The sequence below is a fragment of the Zootermopsis nevadensis genome, unplaced genomic scaffold (genome assembly GCF_977971745.1).
Source record: "Zootermopsis nevadensis isolate Lab colony 2312 unplaced genomic scaffold, Znev_1.0 Znev_ptg000010l, whole genome shotgun sequence".
NCBI classification, from domain to species: domain Eukaryota; kingdom Metazoa; phylum Arthropoda; class Insecta; order Blattodea; family Termopsidae; genus Zootermopsis; species Zootermopsis nevadensis.
Window position 1 is genome coordinate 3,847,394 of NW_028259142.1, and position 20,213 is coordinate 3,867,606.

At 39.1% G+C, this 20,213-nt stretch overlaps 2 protein-coding genes across 12 annotated transcripts in view; both read right to left on the minus strand.

Moving 5' to 3' along the window:
• Egfr (epidermal growth factor receptor) overlaps nt 1-11,242 on the minus strand; it is a 212,264-nt gene extending 201,022 nt beyond the window's left edge. The window contains exon 1 of one of the 2 annotated variants that reach the window (XM_022068885.2): nt 11,138-11,242. Coding sequence is in view for 1 of the 2 variants with exons in the window: in XM_022068883.2 (XP_021924575.2) it covers nt 10,127-10,217 (91 nt within the window). In the remaining variant the exon portion in view is untranslated. Of the gene's footprint in view, nt 1-10,126; nt 10,557-11,137 lie in introns of those variants that run through there. The other variant, XM_022068883.2, reaches the window with a different exon arrangement.
• A 1,189-nt stretch (nt 11,243-12,431) lies between these two features.
• The window catches only part of MESK2 (misexpression suppressor of KSR 2), a 66,547-nt gene continuing 58,765 nt past the window's right edge, over nt 12,432-20,213 (minus strand). For 8 of the 10 annotated variants that reach the window (XM_022068900.2, XM_022068901.2, XM_022068899.2 and 5 more), the window contains 2 exons: nt 19,297-19,341; nt 12,432-16,964 (listed from right to left, as the gene is read on the minus strand). In XM_022068900.2, the coding sequence (XP_021924592.2) occupies nt 16,801-16,964; nt 19,297-19,341 (209 nt within the window). In that variant the 3' untranslated portion in view covers nt 12,432-16,800. Of the gene's footprint in view, nt 16,965-19,219; nt 19,342-20,213 lie in introns of all 10 variants that reach the window. The other 2 variants (XR_002543836.2, XM_022068896.2) reach the window with 2 other exon arrangements.

Genomic DNA, 20,213 nt, shown 5'->3' on the forward strand with positions numbered 1-20,213 from the left:
CGATTCCCGGCCGGTACTGCATTAATCACCGCCAAGAGCCGTAAGATTTTCCATAAAAAAAAAAACAATGTAATCAACTTTAACTGTTCTTATTCGGAGCCGGGAAGTGACAGTGCGTTCTACTTTATCGGTGGATGCACTCAGAAATGAGCATGTTCACTTCTCCCTTTCGCATTCGAATAAAACACAGTTTGAAGCCTTTTTTCTGACAACACAGTAACAAATAAAATATTTAAACTTCAAACAGACGAAGTGAGGGGCTGGAAGTAAATTCAGAAAAAACTAAGTACATGTTAGTATCTCGTCATCAGAAGACAGGCGGGCAAAATTATCTTAGGGTGGCTAATAATTCCTTTGAAAATGTTACAAAGTTCAAATATCTGGGAACAACAATAACAAATCAAAATGACACTCATGAGGAAGTTAGGAGGAGATTAAATTCTGGAAATGCTTGCTACTTCTCAGTTCAAAATATTTTGTCTTCCCGTCTGATTTCTAAGAACCTGAAAATTAAAGTATACAAAACAATAATTCTGCCTGTTGTTTTGTATGGGTGCGAAACATGGTCTCTCACTCAGAGGGAGGAACACAGATTGCAGGTGTTTGAGAATCGGGTGTTGAGGAGGATATTTGGGCCCAAGAGAGACGACGAAGGGGCATGGAGAAAACTGCATAATGATGAGCTTAAAAATCTGTACTCCTCCCCCAATACTGTCAGGGTGATTAAGTCGAGAAGATTGAGATGGGCCGGGCATGTAGCGCGCATTGATGGCACAAGAGGTGTGCACCGGGTATTGGTTGGGAAACCTGAAGGGAAGAGACCGCTGGGGAGACCTAGACGTAGATGGGAGGATAATCTCAGGCGGGATCTATGGGAGATAGGAGTTGAAGGAGACTGGATTTTGTTGGCCCAGGACAGGGTCCGGTGGAGGGCTTTGGTTAATTCGGTGATGAACCTTTGGGTTCGGTAAGCCATCTAGTTAGTTAGTTAGTTAGAGACGAAGTGAATAAAATACCAGAAAAAAATATAAAATGACGGATTTCAAGTCCTCATGGGGGGGGGGGGGGGGCAACGATTATGGTGATAATTATGATGATTTTGATTATGTTCTGAGAGAAACAGACCTGAAGATGAAGACAAAATTACTTGATCTTAATTAGATTATTATTTAGACATATACTTGAAAATTTGTTGTGATCAACTTAAAACTGCATAATATATGCCATTACGGGTATAACACGCTCGTTCATCTACTGTCAAAATATGACTTGCATTGCATAGCCTGGGTAATACAGCATGGATAAGTAATCTTCCTTGAAAAAATCGGTATTGGAATACAAAATTCATGGATGAGAAGGCATCCAGCCATACACATCGAAGCCCAGAGGCGCTCATGAGTACGGTAAGTTACGAATAATGAGGAAATTTGCGTCGTTGCATTTCTTGAAATGGATGCTGAGATCTATCCCTGGTAGAGGAGGCCATGAAATCCCTGCGGACTCCGTTTCTCACGCATTTTCAAGTGAAGACCACATGTTGTAAACACCCCAGGGTCAAACTTTGCCCCTTGACACTGCTCAGTCCGACTGAGGGAACCAATTGTAACATGCCAGCTGCAGCGTGGTCAGCTGACCAACACTGGAAGAAACTAATGAAACACGTTCCTACAAAACCACAATGAGCAGGAGACACGGAATTGTTCAGTCAGTACAGTGACTGATCACGGGCTGAATAACCGGAGTTCGATTCCCGGTGGAGTGATACCTCCAATGCCCGTCCGTTTTCATTGTGTGTCAGTCATAAGACAAATTCTGTTTTACACTTAGCAGGTGATATTTTGTCAGTCTTTGTTCCTTCCATGGAAGGGGGAAAATGGAGGTGGAATTTAAAAACAAAGAAAATAAACTTCAAATTAATCTGTCACGAAAATTTAAAATATACTATTCATTAAACCTCACAACTTCAACTCTTTTTATTTCGTTAATGACTGCATAAACAAATGGCGACTGTAATTGCAGCCCGTCTGCTCTTAACGACCTAGGTGTCACAGTGAGATCGCTAAGGCAGTCAGCTTTCCCAAGCCTCAAGTTTCGAATCTTCATTGTTTTAAATTGCAACCATCTGATAATGATTTAGGCCTTCACACAAGTCATTACAGAGCACTACGGCTCGCCATTCCCTTTGAAAGAATGACCCTCAAGGCCAGTTCGCGATTTGCCCAAGTATCTCTCACTGCCTGTACTTAATTACGTGACGTGGGGCATGACAGCCGTGTTGGGAGTTTTGGCGGTAGAAAATTAGAATAATAATTTATGATATTGTAATTGTACCAGGTTTCATAAAAAAAGCAGTCAATTTGCGAACGCAGAGACATTATGGTGCCATAAGTGTGATTTTCCTTTATGAACAAAGGCATTTGACCACAGCTGGTAACCGATCCCACAGAACTACGTTCACTCGCCCATCAGGCCTAACGACATTAGAAATGCAAAGTTACAAGAAAAATTCCGCATGACCAATAAACAAACAAACAAACTACTAGGATACAATAATCACTGTCATTAGCACAAACACGCAATGCCATAATTTTCGGACGTCTGACGAGGGACGTTTAAATTGCTCAAAGTTTGTCTCTGTTTCCTGGAGGACAGGGCAGACAACAGTTCGTAAGTCTGAACGTTGCTTTAACTTTCACACAGTTGGGCGTTCAAGCTGCTAAGATGTTGAACTTCATTACAGCATGCAACATTATAAATTTACCTCATCACCCATGTATAAAGAAAGGATATAAATAATAATAATAATAATGAAAAATATAAAATGTATATACGAGGGTGTGTTTTGGACTCATCTGGCTCAAGTCAGGGATCAGTGGCGTGCTCTTGTGAACACAGTAGACGAATGCTCGTTCGGGGTATATAAAATGCGAGTAATTTTTGACCTCTCAACACGGACTCTGCCCCACAGACATCGTTTAAGAGTGAAATCGATACATGGAAAGAAAAAAACAGTAAATAAATAAAAAAAATCAGAGCGAGTTAAAGCTGTTCTGTACACGAGTGCATATCCGGCCAATCCCAGAGAACTGGGTGTAAGTGCACTTATTAATGCTGGCTCTAACACCTGTTCACCTCGCTCTACAGCAAGTGATTTAGAAAACTACGACAACGGAATAACAGGATATAGAACATAGAAAATCGTTGAAGATACTGAAGATTGTCAGTAGGACAAAGGGCTGAGGAGGAACGCGAAGGGGAAGGCTACTGAAATGCGAGAAGTAAAACATGCCGACAATCCAGATCTTTTGTAAAATTTAAGGACAGACCTTAATATGTCCGGTGTTCATTTTCAGAGGAAAAAGCGAGGGGAGGGGGGTCGTATGAGCGTGAGGGCGGCGGAGGGCCGGTGATATGGTAGATGGTTCTCAACCGTCTTTCTCCCCTGCTCCAAGACATACTGCTTCCTCCTCCTTTCAGATACGCCTCAAGAAGCAGTGTGCGTTGCATAACTATCAAGTGCGTTGTGACCGGGGCTGTGGAGTCGGTACTAAAACTTCCGACTCCGGCAACGACTCCGAATCCTTCATAAAAGCTCAATATGTATTAATAAGGGTAAAGTAAAGTAAAGTTTGTCCCACTATACGCCATGTAGGCGTTTGGGGGGGAGTGGAGGTATAGCTCCTCTCTTCCTTGACCTCGGCACTAGATGGGGGTGAGTGGTCAGCATCACGCCCCGGACGGCTTTACCCCCGGGAAAGGACCCCGGTACCCATTGTAGAGGAGGCTGGGTGGGCCCCAGAGGCTAGAGGAAAAATCCTCTGCCCCCGTCGGGGATCGAACCCCGGTCGTTCAGCCCGTAGCTAGTCACTATACTGACAGCTATCCCGGCTCATGTATTAATAAGGGTAAACCTACTAAAATGGTAAATAACACCATAAGAGATTTCATCACCACAACACGAATCATCAGCCTAATTTTAGACTTATAAAATATATTTAAATATACGTCTGATGATTATTGCAGAAATCGATTGATTTGTAGACAGTTTGTATTCTTAAGGTACCGGGGCTAAAGTTACAGAGCATTATTCCCACACCACGTGGCGCAACGCGTCGTTGAATCTCCCTAAGCGTGGGGCCGACTGCGGCTCACGTGATATAAAAATTGTTCTTAAGATTTTTACATAGAGGTCGGAGTCGGTACATTTTTACCGACTCCACCTAAAATTGCTTTCGACTCCGACTCCAGAGCCCTGGTTGTGACCACACACCTTGTCCAGTAGTCGCTTTCTTAGTAAGTTCATACAACACAGCAACTGTTGCCAAGGTTGTTCAACAAAGTTTACGGGACAACATTCAGCAGTGGACATTGCTGCTGGGCGCCTCGCCCCGGTTGGTACTGAACAGTGGAAACGCTTGCAGACGCACGTATGTGGTCGTCTGTGTCCAGTCGCTCGGATATTCAGAAAATTTCCCAACTCTTATGGAGCCTCGGAAGATTATTGTCAATTTCACAACACCCAGCTCTGAAACCTATCCTGAACGAGATGAACGCAGTCCACACACTACCACCATATTTTAATGTACATTTTAATATTATTCTCCCACCTTAGCCTTAGCCTCCTAAGAGTTCTCATTCCTTCAAATTTTCCGAATAAAATGAATGAATTTATCTTTTCGAGATGCACTTTACACCCATATGATTCTCCTTGACTGATTACACTGTCGGTGAGAAGTACAAATTATGAACAACCTCATTTCATAATCTTCTCAAAAATCCTCCTACCTCCACTCTATTACGCCGGTTCATAGGTCACTTTAACATGTGTTCCGTATCTCCGCAAGCGAACGCTGGGATAGTACTTACATATGCCAAGACCACCACCCCATATCCTCACATCCGCTTAACCCTATGAAGCCGAAACTCGTCTAATTAACATTTACGAATTCAGCCCGTACCGCACAGAAAACACCAAAATTCATCTAAAATACCAACCGGTTAAAGCTGTTTAAAGAAGATATAGTACAGCTGCGTCATATTGTGATATTAATTAAAATAATTATTATATTTGTTTACCGTCAAATCACAATAAAATAGTAAGATGATATTGTAATCATTTTAATTATCTTAACTTACTATTTTATTGTGATTTGACGGTAAACAAATATAATAATTATTCTTTTTAAAGAAATAAATCTGTGTTTACACTGAGAATCATAAGAAACACGTGATTATAAAATTAAGCGTTAGTTATTGTAGAAGCAGGTGGTATATATAATTACAATCTTACTTGACACATAACGTCTACACAGCAGTTAATACATACGTCATGACCTAAGCATCCATCGATTCATAAAATCGTCTGGATCTGAACTGAACTACTTAAGATCTCCGACCTTATAAAAAAATCTGACATCAGAACTGACATTGTAACGTAATGACATTATGAAAGGTCATAGAATATCTGAGTGCATACGAAACTGAAGTAGGAGACCTCCGGATGAATCCCCATCTTCAAAAATTTGAAAATCGCTCTCATTTTACAAGTTGTTTAAACCGGACCCTGACTGTTTTGATGTACGACGCCTTTAGACCTCGTGTGACATAGTACCCTGTCAATCTTGTGTGCCAAACACACTCAGCATGAATATTGGGTGCTTTTAACAAGCATAATATCTTCATCTTACCAGTTTCACGTGCTTTGATGTCTTTATACGAGCCTGTGAGTACAGTTTATCGACGTAAAATGTGGCAAATGGTCTCCAACACTTCGTCCAAACCAGCTCTGAACACACTGAGCTTTGTAACGTGCACAAGCCTTTGATTCAACAAATTTTCGTTAGACGTGTGGCGCATACTAAAACGGGGCTGCGTGGTGAAGGACTGCTTCTAAGCAACTAAAATGGACTCTCAGACGAGGCAATTAAAGGACACGAGGATGTAGAACAAATGGATTAACCCTCTGAAACACGAAGCTCCTCTAAATAACATTTACGAGTTCAGTTCGTATCACAAAGAAAACATAACCCATAACCGTTACAAAGATCAATTAGTTAATGCTGTTTGAGGAAATAACTGTTTATTCTGAAAGTCACAAGAAACACAAATACTCCCTCAGAGTAAAATGTAATGTGGTACACACAGTTACAAATGAGCTTCGAAGTGTTAAAATCATAAAATATGTTTTCAACGCTTAATCATCGTTTCATTTCTTACAACAACCACAGCGTAAAACAAGCTCGGACTACAAACTAATAAGCAAGTTAATTCAAAATTCAATTTAAGAGATTTGAGTTTTCTGGGAAATGAAAATCTCTGGGCGACCGCTATGAACGGCGTTGCAACCCAGAAAACAGCCAGACACCGTCAAATTTCCTGACCACCTGGCCAAATACGAAGATACAAATTGTTTCTCACAGACTCATTTACGTGGGCCCGTGCATCGTTATCTCAGGACATCCCGTATCTAATCACTGCCTTTAAATACGATGGAAATTTAATTTTCGGCAAGAGCGTCCTTTCTGCGAAACGAAGTGTTGGAGAATCGAAGACGACGACTACATTCCGATCACATCTCAGACGGTGGTAGCCGAGGCTTTGTGACGAATTCAACTCCCTGCTTCCGTACTGCAGAGCTTCGCCTTGGGCCCGCCCAAGGCCCAGAGCAATTTTTGCAGACTGAGGAAACTCTTCAGCGGAAAAGCGCACTAAGCGTCGATAAACGAAAATAGAACAACTGATCTGACGCGTCTTCTCAGCGAACGAGAGACTCGGTCACAGTGATGACGGTCGACACTTGTACTGCGGAGGCACCTGGTTCGTGTCTGGACTGGACTATTTTGACAAAAGTTTCTTCGTGGCTTATCACAGTCTCCTCCATAAGCGAATTCTACGACAGTCAGTAACCCTAAATAGGCCATGTTATCCCTTTACCTACTCATCATTCATAATCATCTTCCCTTTCCATGATGAGCATGTTAGCAACAAATACGTTTTTTGTAGTCACGTAGACAAACGCAGTGTTTCTAGGAAAATTACAAGATAAATACATTAAGAGTTAATCACATGATGAGATGCTGTGTATAGATTTCGTTATTTACGAATCTGGATGCAGAAGGACGCAGTCAAAACATCACTGCATTTGACTGAAAGACTGAGAATAAGTTTTCCGGGCACATTCTCGAAGCCGGAACCTCCGGTTCAAGAATCCAACGCTCCAGTCACTCGATCACAATTTTCGATTCCTTGTTCGTGGGTTTTCGCGGCATAACTTCGGTTTTCGGGCGAGAGCCCCGTCAAACGTTCGGTAGAAACCAACGTTTCGGCAGGCATTGCAGTTGCCTTTTTCAAAGTGGGGCATCTACAATGCTATACAACGTTTTCGGTTTGTTCGCTACAGATTCTTGGCCACCTGTTTCAAATCTGAAACGATTTCGTAGTGAGTTGTGTGGCTTTTGACTGCAGTTCATGTCTACGGTTCGCTGATCACCATGTTACCTAAACTTTTTGAGACTGGGTAAGAAAACGTTGTGTCGCAGGCTACCAACCTAACAAACCTTGCTCACTAGGAGCCAGAGCCAACTGTTATTGTGAGAGATCCCTCCTCAGAGTGGCCTCAACCGCTACGGCCCCTTGATTTCACGGCACGATGAACACAGCTAAAGAACAAGCAGCCAGCCAGCCAGCCAACAGCGTTCGTCCTCCTTAGCTGCCACTGTCCTTGGTAGCAACGTCAGGCAGCATGACAGTTCATCATCATATGTGGATCGCACCAAGAGGACATGAACCATTGCCTCCCCTCCAATTCATCGTGAGAAAACTACTTAAAAGTTTCGTTCTTACATCCGTCTTTGTTGGCAAAGTCTGAATTTACAAACGTATTATCTTATCCTTCATCAGTTCTCAAATTAGCCTACCTCAGATGAGCATTTGTTTTGTCTGGTGACTGTCAGTCCAATTCAGATCGCTCAAGACGACTAGCAAACTCAGCCTGGATTCGAACTGGCTTTTTCCCAAGTATGTATCTGTAGAACCCTCTGAATCTGATTTTTTCCCCCGTGATTATACTCAGTCATTACAGACGTATTCAATTACAATCTACCGTACGTAATCATCTTCACGTTCCAATCTACACTTCAGTTTCTCGCAATGAAGCAGCTTTATCAAAATGTAATGTTTGTGATAAGCATTTTGTTTCTGTATCAGTCTTTTACCTCAAGAGATCGACGTTCACCTACTGAGGAGAACACTTAAATCTAAGACGAAGTAAATAATAGAATAAACAGACAACTACATAATAATCTGCGCCAAATATTACTACGATTATCAAATCAAGCAAGATCAGATAGGTGGAACATGTAGCACGAATGTGGGAAATGAGAAAGCAATAGTGGTCTAGAATCCTCAAAGGAAGAGAACCACTAGGAAGACCAAGTTGTAGATGGGTTCGAAGTAAGGGTCCATTGACGGGCTTCGGGTCCCATAACAACATGAGATTTACAGAGCGGCTTGAATGCCTAAATTATCAACTTTTCAAGAAAGTCTATACGCCATTAAGTTAACCAGATGTTGAAATATGGGATACTCAACTGCACATTTTAGATGAAACATCCAACCTCTCCCGTCTGCCACTGTTAATAATAAAACTGGGGGACTACGGACTACTGAATATTTTAAAGTGAGGTGGAATTTATTCTGAAGAATGCACCAAAAACTTATTCTTCAAATTATAATACGCTCGATCCCAACGTCACAGTCGGGTGGTTAGCACACCAGCTTCATAATCGGACCAAATACCGACATCAATCAATGGAATAATTATTCGTGGCATCCCTTAGTCCCTCCAGGTAAATTCCGAAAAAAAAAACCTACATTAAATTACACCAAGACCGCTTCCTTCCAAATCCTTTTCAATTCACTATTCATCGACACTATATACGCTTTAGGGAACGAACTTCATACATTAGCTAGTAGACCATTTCATTCATGCGTGTGTCTCTTAGTAGCAAACCACTGCACAAGGAAGGGGTTAAAACGGCCACATCATTTGTATCGAATGACAAACATCGATACGCATTGACATTCCTAATTTACGCCATCATTGTATGCTTATCCATAACTTAACTAATGCTATGACATTTAATTACAGCATGAACGTGTTTCAGAACCGGACAGGAAACGTTCTCATAATTCGAATAAATAGACGACCTTCCTTGCCAAATAATACTAAGAATCAAATGGGAAATGCTAGAAACAAGAAAGCCTGCCTGGTTGGCTCTAGCGGAGCACAGAGCCATCTGTGAGGCGAAAAAAAATTAAAAAAAGTATATATATATACTTCTTTCTCCAGATTTGCTCTGTGACAGGGGTTCCAGACCATTCTTGCTTATCAAATCGCCGGCCCTGAGGTTTAAGTACTGTGTATCGAAACTTTCATGGCGATGTATAGTTTCGCTTACAAACAGGTTCGCACATAACACAGAAATTTTATGCAACAAAATCTCAGAATGATATGGCTGTTAAGTGTCTCTGATATGTATGCTTCGTCTAGTTTTTCACTTCAGCTCGCAAGAAGAAAAATTATCTCCATGTTGACCTATTTCCCCCCTCCCCTGTTTTAGTCAAACATAAATTCTGGAGGGAACAACACGGACAACGTGATCACTATCAAATATCAAACACAATACAAAGTTCTACATAAAGACGTAAATGAGTGTTGAAAAACATGGCTTTTAAAAAGACTCATGATAACTGTACAACAATGCTTCAAGACGAAGTAAAATTACGATATTAATCTGGAACGGCGATAAAAAGCTGGTTCGAAATCAAATCTGGTTACGTGAAATAAGTCAGCAAGATACTATTGTTGACTTTATCTTTACTTGTCTGATTAATCCACGCAATATCGAAAAACACGTGACCATGCGGAGCAAACGATGTTTAAGTAATTTCACAAGCACTAAACAATCTTCATGAATTATCTTTCGAAGCCTGTTCTAATCCACTTTGATGAAAGTGATCATATAAATTGTTCTCTGGAATTAGAATAGTTTTGTAAAACATTGTCTTAATTCAAACATTTTAATTTATGAATCGTATTCGATCCGAGCGAAATGTCCAAACTCACCTCTTTCTTCCATGACGCCGAGTGCAATCTGACACCGTAGAATGACAAAAGTGACTGTCGCCACTTGAATAGACAGTGCTTTCAGCTTCATAATTTCGTCGAAGCAACCCAGATCGTATCTCCGAAGTCGTAACTAACGCGTATACATCATGTACATAACATCACAGAACTATATCTGACACCTGAAATTACTGATTCACTACGTTGGCCACTTCCATTCATTAGATCTGATACCGTAAGTGTAACACTGAAGATATTTTATTTTAATACAAATCACACATACAGATCACTGTAATTTGAAACACACTAACTTCACTTGCCCACACGCTTAAGTACCCATGAATTAATTATGTTAAATGTATTGAAATATTGTAATCAATCGAACACACCGCGGAACGCTCAGAAAATAACCACCTCCCACGCCTGTCACCGCGCTATTAATGTCTGTTTCTAGATCCCGCCAGACAGCGGCGTGATTGTTCCTCGCGGGCTGCGTCTACTTCAAATTTCTTCCGTGAGATAGCGACAGCGTTTTGACGTTCGCTCGTGCATGAGAACGTGGTCAATACGTTTGTTTAGTACAGATGTTACTAACCTCATGCTACGTTATCAGTTTCCGGACTGCCCCTTGGCCTAATTTCAGGCACTACCGCCGAATTTTCCTGGAGGAACGGAGGAAAACAACGAAAATTCTCAGTCAGGTCTCCGGGCAATGATCTGAATCCGGCACCACTAGGATACAAAGCTTTTGTGGGAATCGTATGCTTGTCACTGTAAATAGCTACCCTTTCCTTACACAGCATTAACCGATTGATATCTGTAATAGCGACTTTGCGTACGTACTGAATTCTTAAATAACATTCAGACAAGCATTGGTATCAGATTCACAGGAATGCAACCCCCATGTATAACGAGAGTCACATGCACATACAAGAACATATTCCTATTTTAACTAATATATTGTTAAATTATCCTCAATATGGCTATTACATCTAAATGTGTTGTCATTACCTCATCATCCACATGGGCGCACCTTCCAAATTTCTGCAGAGCACATCACTTCCTACAGCCAGTAGATTTGATATCTCATTTACACAATAAAACATGTTCATTAATAATTTAGACACATATTAATATTATTCACAACTGCGGAATATAAAACCAGCTAAAATACAGAACACTAAGAGATCCACTATATTACCGGATACATTCTCAATATCTCCCACTTCGCAACACCATCCACCCTACCTTTCGATGAAAGACGAGCGATTGTAAGCATCGATAATGAACGCAATCGAGAAATGAAACAAAAGAATAACGAAAATCGGTGACATCTGAAGCACGCACAATTTACCATTAAGTAAAGAAGCAGCTGTGCCATCTCGACAATTTGGGGGAATTAAATATTTTTTTCATGATGAACTTCGAGATACTGTCACTTGGTATCCGTGGAACATTTCAAATTAAATGTTTCATGTAACAAAAATAACTGGGAAGTACAGAATAAAGAACATAAACATGTTTTGTCTCTTGTATTTAGACGTATATTCGTCTCCGCACAGCAGTAAAGTCATTTTCACGACGAAGTGGAAAGCGATCCCAGTACTCTTAAACCTCTGTGGATATGTACGATAATGGACTTCAGTACCCTGAAGACGAGGACGAAGATGGTTCTCGAAACGTCATAAAACTATAATGAACTCCAGTATGGTGTTAGATCAAACACGATTACAAATATTAAATATCTTAGCAACCAACCCGTGTAGCCTCGTAGAAGTCACTCATCCCTGTGATGATGGAGGCAATATCTGAAACTTCGGTAAATTTCTACGAGACTATACTTGAAGGTTATCTATCATCTTGAGACGTCACGTTGCGAAATGTCTCGTGTAAGCAGTTCGTGGCTTGTCAGTCAGGGTGGTCTGTCAATTTTTTGGCATGCGGGCTCTAAATCTACTGTAATTACATCCAGCGTTTATAAAGTACTGATCTGTCTCGGAACACAGCAGTTCGATAACAAAGATCTGCGATGGTAAAGCACTCCTCCACGAAGGCATCTAGGAGTGTACACAAAACTGTACGTCTGTACTAGAGACATGTGGTAAGCTTCATGCTCTGGTCGTCTTAATACCAGGGGAAATACTCTGACACTCATAGCACTGAAGAAGGTTGTGTGTGTGCCTAAGGGCCGGGAATCGAATACCAGTCAAGTTAATTTTCTGGCTGATCCATCCCACATGTCACTACAAGGATAACCAACTTTGCAAAAGGACCTAAACACATTTTGGGAGTACTCCATAAAGTATTCACTTCAGAGAAAAATATATTTGATTGAATAAATTTACTGTATAATATTTACATAAAACTCTATAAAATCGTGATAGTCACTAATTAATAATAACTACCAAAGTCTATACAGTTATTTATAACTATAAACAAATCAGAACATTCTAAAGAATACTTAGAAACTACGTTTAAATTTAATCTATTACCTTAATTCTTGTAGTTTCATTTCCATGATTATCACCATTATATTTCTATTACTATTTCAGTAGCTCTAGTAGCATGATCCTATGGAACAGAGACCCCAATATATACTGGATAGGACTCAGCCATGTAGGTTAGGTTATGTTAGGTTAGGTTAAGTTAAGTTGGGCAACATGGTGGCAAAGGGAAAAATCTCCATCTGTTCTAAGAGTCAAATCTTCAGCCTTTAACTCATCACCTGATTGAGCAATCCCGACTTTTAACAGAGAAGAGCGACTTCACACGAATTAACTGTTCAAGGAATAATTTATTATTCATGTACAAATTTCTGACATTATCTAAATACAGAAACTAAATTAGGCCTATATAATATATTAATCACAAACAGATATTTAAAATGTAAAATTTTAAGTAAACTAATATGAACATAAAATAATTACAAAAAAAAGAAGAAGAAATTGACACTTTTTGTAAAAAGATAACTTAACAAAAAAATCTGAGGCAATAAATCCACATTCTAAACACACTACCAGCACGGTATCGTACACTTGGATAGCAGAATTCCATGAAACAAAATACCATATACATATATATACACACACACATAACCTAACAATTATATTGCTAAATCAATGTTACAAATCCTTACAATTTTCAGCGTGTAAGTTCTTTCCAATTTCAACAAACATGTCTTTACAAAACTTTAAACTAACTTCAAGCACCAGGTTAATTTCCAGTGCAATTATTGTAGTTATATACAGTAATTAATATAATAAGGCTTCTTCACTCCTGTTGCCACAGACTGCAACATTAATGTTTTTACTACGTATACAGTGTCTGACTAGAAACAATAATTTTTCCTGCAGTCAAAGATGCAAGGCGTGACACCTCTCATTTTTGCCTAAGTCACAAGAAAATGAGTTTTGTCACCAGCAAGATCTCGTCAAAATTGGGAAATTTCTGTGATCACATTTAACTGCAATGCAATCTTTTGCATTAACTACAAGGTTAATTGAGAATATTTCTATTTATGTTAAATCCACAAGCCCCATGAATGGCAGATGACAAACTAAAATTCGTTTTATGTCAATGGTTTACAAAATCAAAATTGCAATAATAAATAAAATGTTCATAACCAAGCAACTAATCATAAATATAACCTTCACAGGTTATCAACAATCTGAAAATCCTGTCATATAAAGATTGAGACCCTAATGTGATTCTTGCCATCAACAATGAATGTTCTATTAAGCTGTAGATCAAGATAAACATCTTTTTGTTAACCATGTTCATGATAAATTGTTGAAAGCAGATTTACCTATTATCTTAATTTTTTATTTAATAATAGAAATGTTAAAATGTTTTTACAGTTCAGTGCAGATCACATTCACATTTTTGTCACGATCAATAAATTTAGTGGCAAAAGTACGGTTATGTGCGTGGTAAAACATAACCTCAAAGGAAATTCTCTGGATTTGAGGTGTCAACCCAAATTTATAACTTTCAAAAGAGTTTCAGATGTAGATTCTGAAAATCACAACGCTGCTAGCCTGCATCAGCAAAAACATTACAAGAAAATCAAAATTATTTACATCTTTCTTGCTGAACAGCGGCTAATAAGAAACCTTAACACCCAGTCTGAAATTAAAACAGCATCCCTTCGAAATTTACAATATCCTGCATTATTACTACTGCCTATTGCTCCCTCAGATGTACAGTTCTGACACTTCAAATTTATGTAAATTATTTAGGAGTAGCTTGGGGCATGGAGAATTGAATAAGAGTTTTCACTTCCTCTGTGGTTCTACAGACCTGAAAGGACCTTGGCCACCTCATAAATAAGAAATTTCTTAGCAATTTAGACATTTGGTAGGACTTCTTCGACAAATGATCAGCCTATTGCAAGGCAGCCAGTGTTGCACTGTACATAAACAAGTCCTTTACATAAAGCTGCCATAAAGAAATGGAACTCAGGAATGTCAGCAGTAATTAGTAATATAAATTAAGTTTCTTTACCTTTTTTTTTTAAATATTGTAGTTCCTGAATTTTAAGACGTGCTTTTTTCCCACGTTTTACATTTTCTGAACTTGGAGTGCGTTATACATTTGATGGCGTCTAAGAATCAACATTGAAAAATTTATTGTACGACTAAAAAGAGTAAGGAAAATCTTTATTTCCGTAACACTAGTCATGGGACATTAAACACAAAATACAGCAACAAAGATTTTGAAAGTAATGATACAAAGAATTTTATGTTTGAATACTGACAATTTGACAATTCCTGTTCTACTGAAAACCTGTTACTAAATTAACGGTGCACCTCACAATCAACGTCTTAAAATCGGTGAAACACGTTATTAAACTCCTGACCTATTGACAAAATGTGTGAAGTGAACTCTAAGGCAATTAAAGGTTGTAAGGAAAGATTTAAAAATATTACGAGTATTAATAAAATGTTTCACTTTCTTTTGTTTCTACACACCCCTCTAAATTCTTACTGCTGCAAAATGCAAACCACAGAATGACGATAACCATCACATGTGTGGACAACATAAATGAAGTAATACTACCCCATATTTATCGCATCACCATCTCGGGAGAAAACTGCCGACTGGTCGAAATGAATCAGAGCGATCTGATCGGAATATCAAGAAAACCTCGTGTACATATTCACTATGTTGTTATATGTCGATACATGTCAACAGCGGTCTTCTTGGTTATGATACTATGTACTATTCTATGTGATTAATAATGCTTCCTAGGAATGTACCACCTCCATCTTCATGCTTAAAGTCACATCAGATCTGAAGATGAAATATTCCTGCGACATCACAGCAACTATAACCCACAAGGCGACAGCCGACATCTTAACCGCCATGAAAACCTCAAACCTCACGTCATTTTTTTCCCCGTGTCCAGTAGGCACCACTCAGCATGGTGTGCACTGGTGGTTAGCAGGATTCATGACCCATCAATAGATGGGTTCAATCGGGACCGCGACATTTAATGCTCCTGCTGTGACCACCCTTTTTGTGAGATGATTAAAATGGAGTAATTGTTCGGATGCCACGGAAAAACCCCAGAGGAAAACTCCGTGATGCCTTGACCACGGTCTTGCCCAACGCAAGTTGTAAATCTGAGCACTGCCAGGAATCAAACCAGGGACCCCAGAATTACAAGCCCAGCGTTCTAACCGCTGGACCACAGTGGCGGTTCACATATGTCATTACAGTACTCAACAGACAAGCATATCTTTTAACATGAGCAGTTTACATTTGAATATGATATGTAACATAACATTACCCTTGTAACTTTATTATAAGGGATTTCATATGATTTGCAGAGTTAACAGCCACGGTATCCCTAAAAACTATTAAACAGGTGATCGTTTAATGGCGAAGCATAGTATTTTCCGTAAGTTGCGGACTAAATTCTTAAATAATATTTAGACAAGGTTTAAAGTTCTGTACACAACAAAAGCCTAATATTTTAAGCCACTACTGACTATCATGCTATATATACAACATGAAGAGCGTAAGAGCTCTACTGGAGCGGAGCAAGGAACACAGCGTAACTAGAGGGCTCAGATATGCTAACCTACGGTGAAGAAACTACAAAGGCAGTTTCTACTATCATAACATTATTTTTGAACTAATGTCTGGAGAATGATAAGGGGTAGAGGGTACTGGAGGGTGGTCAGTTAGTAAAAAGCAGGCTGTCGTGTGTTTACACTGAGTAATATGTTTGCCCTCTATCGTGATATAATCTCCAGTTTTTTAAGTATATTTTTCATATAAAATTAAACGTGTAGCAATTGACGAATATTGTCCTTCATATGTTACTTCACAAGCTGCTACTTAAAATGTTGGCCGTGAAATAAAAAATATGGCAACGCCGCGTGGCTGGTGTCGTAATACTTCAGACAGAGTTATCACCTTAATATGTGTGCATTTATATCCGTGAATTATTTTGTACCTTACGGAGACACGTGGATGCGAGCTAAAATGTGAACCAAATTTAATATAAACAAGTTCACGTAATATGTTAGCTATGAATGCTGATCTTATCCAATGTGCAGATTAGGCAACAGTGTATTTAAATTTAAGCAGCAGCTGCATTGTGAGTGCTGCTGGCATAGAAGTGCCACGGTAAGTTCAAAATAATTCCTACGAGGAAAATGGGGCTTTTAACACACAACAGCCTCAGATATGGGATTTTCGGTAATGTTGATCGCAGAGGCAGACCAGTGCTGAGGGGATGATATGCGAGTCTGATGTTTGCTAGTCAAGTTTAGGCCATCCAAAGAAGTCTGGCGGAAGATTGCCATTTTGTTCTCAGTCAATGGCGCAACTGCAACAGAAATAGGTACATGTCTACATCAGGAATATAACACTGCAAATAAGCAAAGATATATGTAGCATATGTTAGTTTCATGCAGCATAAGGCATAAGCATGTTAATAATGCGGTTACTGTTTCTAACATTTTTTTTCGTGTCCAGTACGCACCATTCAGCATGGTGTGCATTGGTGGTTAGCAGCATTCACAACCCACCAGTACATGGGTTCGATCGGGACCGCGACATTTAACGCTCCTGCTGTGACCTCCTTTTTGCGAGATGACGACAAAAGTGGAGTAATTGTTGGGATGCTACGGAGAAACCGGGGGAAACCCCGGAAGAAAACGTGATGCCTGGACCACGGACTTGCCCAACACAAGTTGTAAAACTGAGCACCGCCGGGAATCAAACCCGGGACCCCAGGATTACAAGCCCAGCGTTCTAACTGCTAGACCACCGTGGCGGTGTTTCAAACATAAAAGACACTGTTGACTTCCATAGTTAAAAGATAAACCTTGGTAGAAATTTACATGTAATTTCATAAGAACTGCTCTGTTAAGATTTATAGTTTAGGAAATCAACTGTGTGCAAATTTAGACTATCAACGGACTTTCTCTTATAAGAAAATACGTCCACCTACATTACCAATATTGTCCAATGGTTTAGAGAAATTTTGTTTAATTAAAAAAACTGTCATGACCACTTATACCAATAGCTTCAAACAGCATAACAATATTTTTCTATTGCAGAATGAACACGCTGTTTAATATAAATGACATTTCGACACTTGGCATGTGTAATTTGAAGATAAAGTAACATTAAACTCACATATCACGTACCACAGGGTGGGTGGAAAGTAAGCAGGCATTGAGAAATGGTTATAACCTCTATATTTCCAATGTATAGCGATTATTTAATGTCTACTTACGTCCCACCCACTCTGTACATTAACAAGTTCCATTTTACAAAAATAATACTATCACTGAACAGTAATTACACCAACAAATCACAAACACAGAAAATTTCAGCAAGTATTCACTGACAAGGATAGGTGCACATGCAATTCACATTAAACTAATAGCGGACATGTTTGGACAGAGATGACGAAGTGAACAAGAATGAAACGAAGAGGAAAAAATGTAAGAAATCAATGACATCCAACATTACTGAACATGTACATAATATTATAAACCTCCACTGTTATTACATTTAACATCACTGCGCACAATTAAGATTGTCAAACTGCCACAGCACTAGTTCACGATCTCGGGGCCTGCGGTTCTACTTACCGATCTGCATAATTATAAATCATTTCTCATTTTATCTTACAGATGCAAGTGTATTCTGTCCTACCCACTCACGCTACAAGGATCAGAGACATACCAAGTAATGTCAGCGCGATACGACAAAGAAATATGTACTTGCGACCATTTCTAGTGGTAACGATTCTCAGATAAATTTTGTCTTTTTCTCTGTTAAACATAAATGTGTTGTACCATCACTTGTTTCATTCTATCTGTACACAAATCCGAATCTGGTATCTTTCAAGCAGAACACTACGCTACAACGAACTGTACATTACTTCCTCGGTACATTCAATACAGAAATACAATAAGCTAGAAATTGCAAGCAAAACATTCTCATAGCAATGCAATAAGAAGCAAAAACAAAAACACAAACCACGAGCTGATCAAGTTTTATATAAGAAAGGTGTCTCATGCTTCATAAGCCATAGAGGAACTAGATGAGAGAAGGCCACATCGCCTGCCGAGAACAATAGTGACGTAACTCAGAAATCACCAATAGTGACATAACTCAGAAATCACCAACAATAGTGACGTACAGAAATCACCAACAATAATGAAGTAACTCGGAATCACCGATTTTGATTTATGTCCATAAATAGACTTGCAACATTCACCTTGAAATCATGCATAAGCGGCGGAAGCGTAGGTCCGCCCTATGCCGCTAGGGAACGATAAACGCCACTACTGTCGGGAAGGTTTCGTTCCGTCTCTTCATGCACGAGAGGAGTAAGACAGTGTGCGGCTGACCTTACAAATTACATTAATTCAAAGCTTATTGTGAATAAAGTAAAAGGAATTACTCGAATAAGTTGTAATGCGCACGAGGAATGAAAGATTGAAGTCGCGCCAAAAGTCTGAAGACATTTTTCTCGAAACTGTGATTTCTGAGTTACGTCACTATTGTTCTCAGCAGGCGATATGTACTATGAAAACCACCACACAGCATTTAGCCAACACTTACACTGATCAACCAAGAATTTTGAGGAGCTCACGCAATCTTGGTTTATCCACATACACTGTTTTGTTAATTACATTTACCTTCTGCCGACGTGGATGTTGACCTCTTCCGAGAAAGTTTCACGGCTTTAAAGAAAACAGAAAGAAAGAAAAAAATGTGCTTAAGCTGTTTAAAAGAAGATCGCAAAGACGCAATTCTCACCACAGTAAATGGGGTTTCCACGCGTGTTCTTTGTACCTTGGCATTCCGAATTATCCCAGCTGTTTAAATACGTTCGACAAAGACATCAATGCGACATTTACAATGAAACTGCTGTATAATGCGATACAATTTATGTAATTTCCTTTATTAATATAACTAAAAAGATTTTAAAATAAGTTTTAAATCTTAACTTTGGTCCTTCTATTCTACTATTACATAAGTTTATCAGAAAATGGCTGCCTACAGAATTTCAAAATTCAAATGTAGGGCTGTGACTTCACAGTGCAATATATAAGATTTTAATTTAGGAGGAGAACCCTCATAAAACTAATAATTAATCTTATTAGATTAACAACTTTCAACTGAAATTCTACAAATTGTGTTCCTAATAAAATATTTATGTACTTCAAGTAATAAAATGTAATTTTGTTTATGGGATCATGTGCTGGATTAAACAGTCGTTAAGTCACAATGTTATATTGATTGCAATTATAAATATGTAATTAATTATTTTTTAAAGAAAATATTACTCTTTTTCAGTTTTGTTTACATTTTAAGAAGTCATCGTACAACACTTCAGGACTCTTCCTCTAACGGCGTAACATTCATACCAAAGTTCATTACTAATCACCCAGTAGTTCTCAAGTTGAGACACATGGGTGCACATGATCAGCCTTACATGCATTTATTTTGTGCACATTGTGCAAAGAACACATTAAAATTCAACAACCAAGGTAAAAAAAAAAGCAAACGCACAATGCTTGGTATAAGTTTTAACGCTATGCTAGGTAAACGG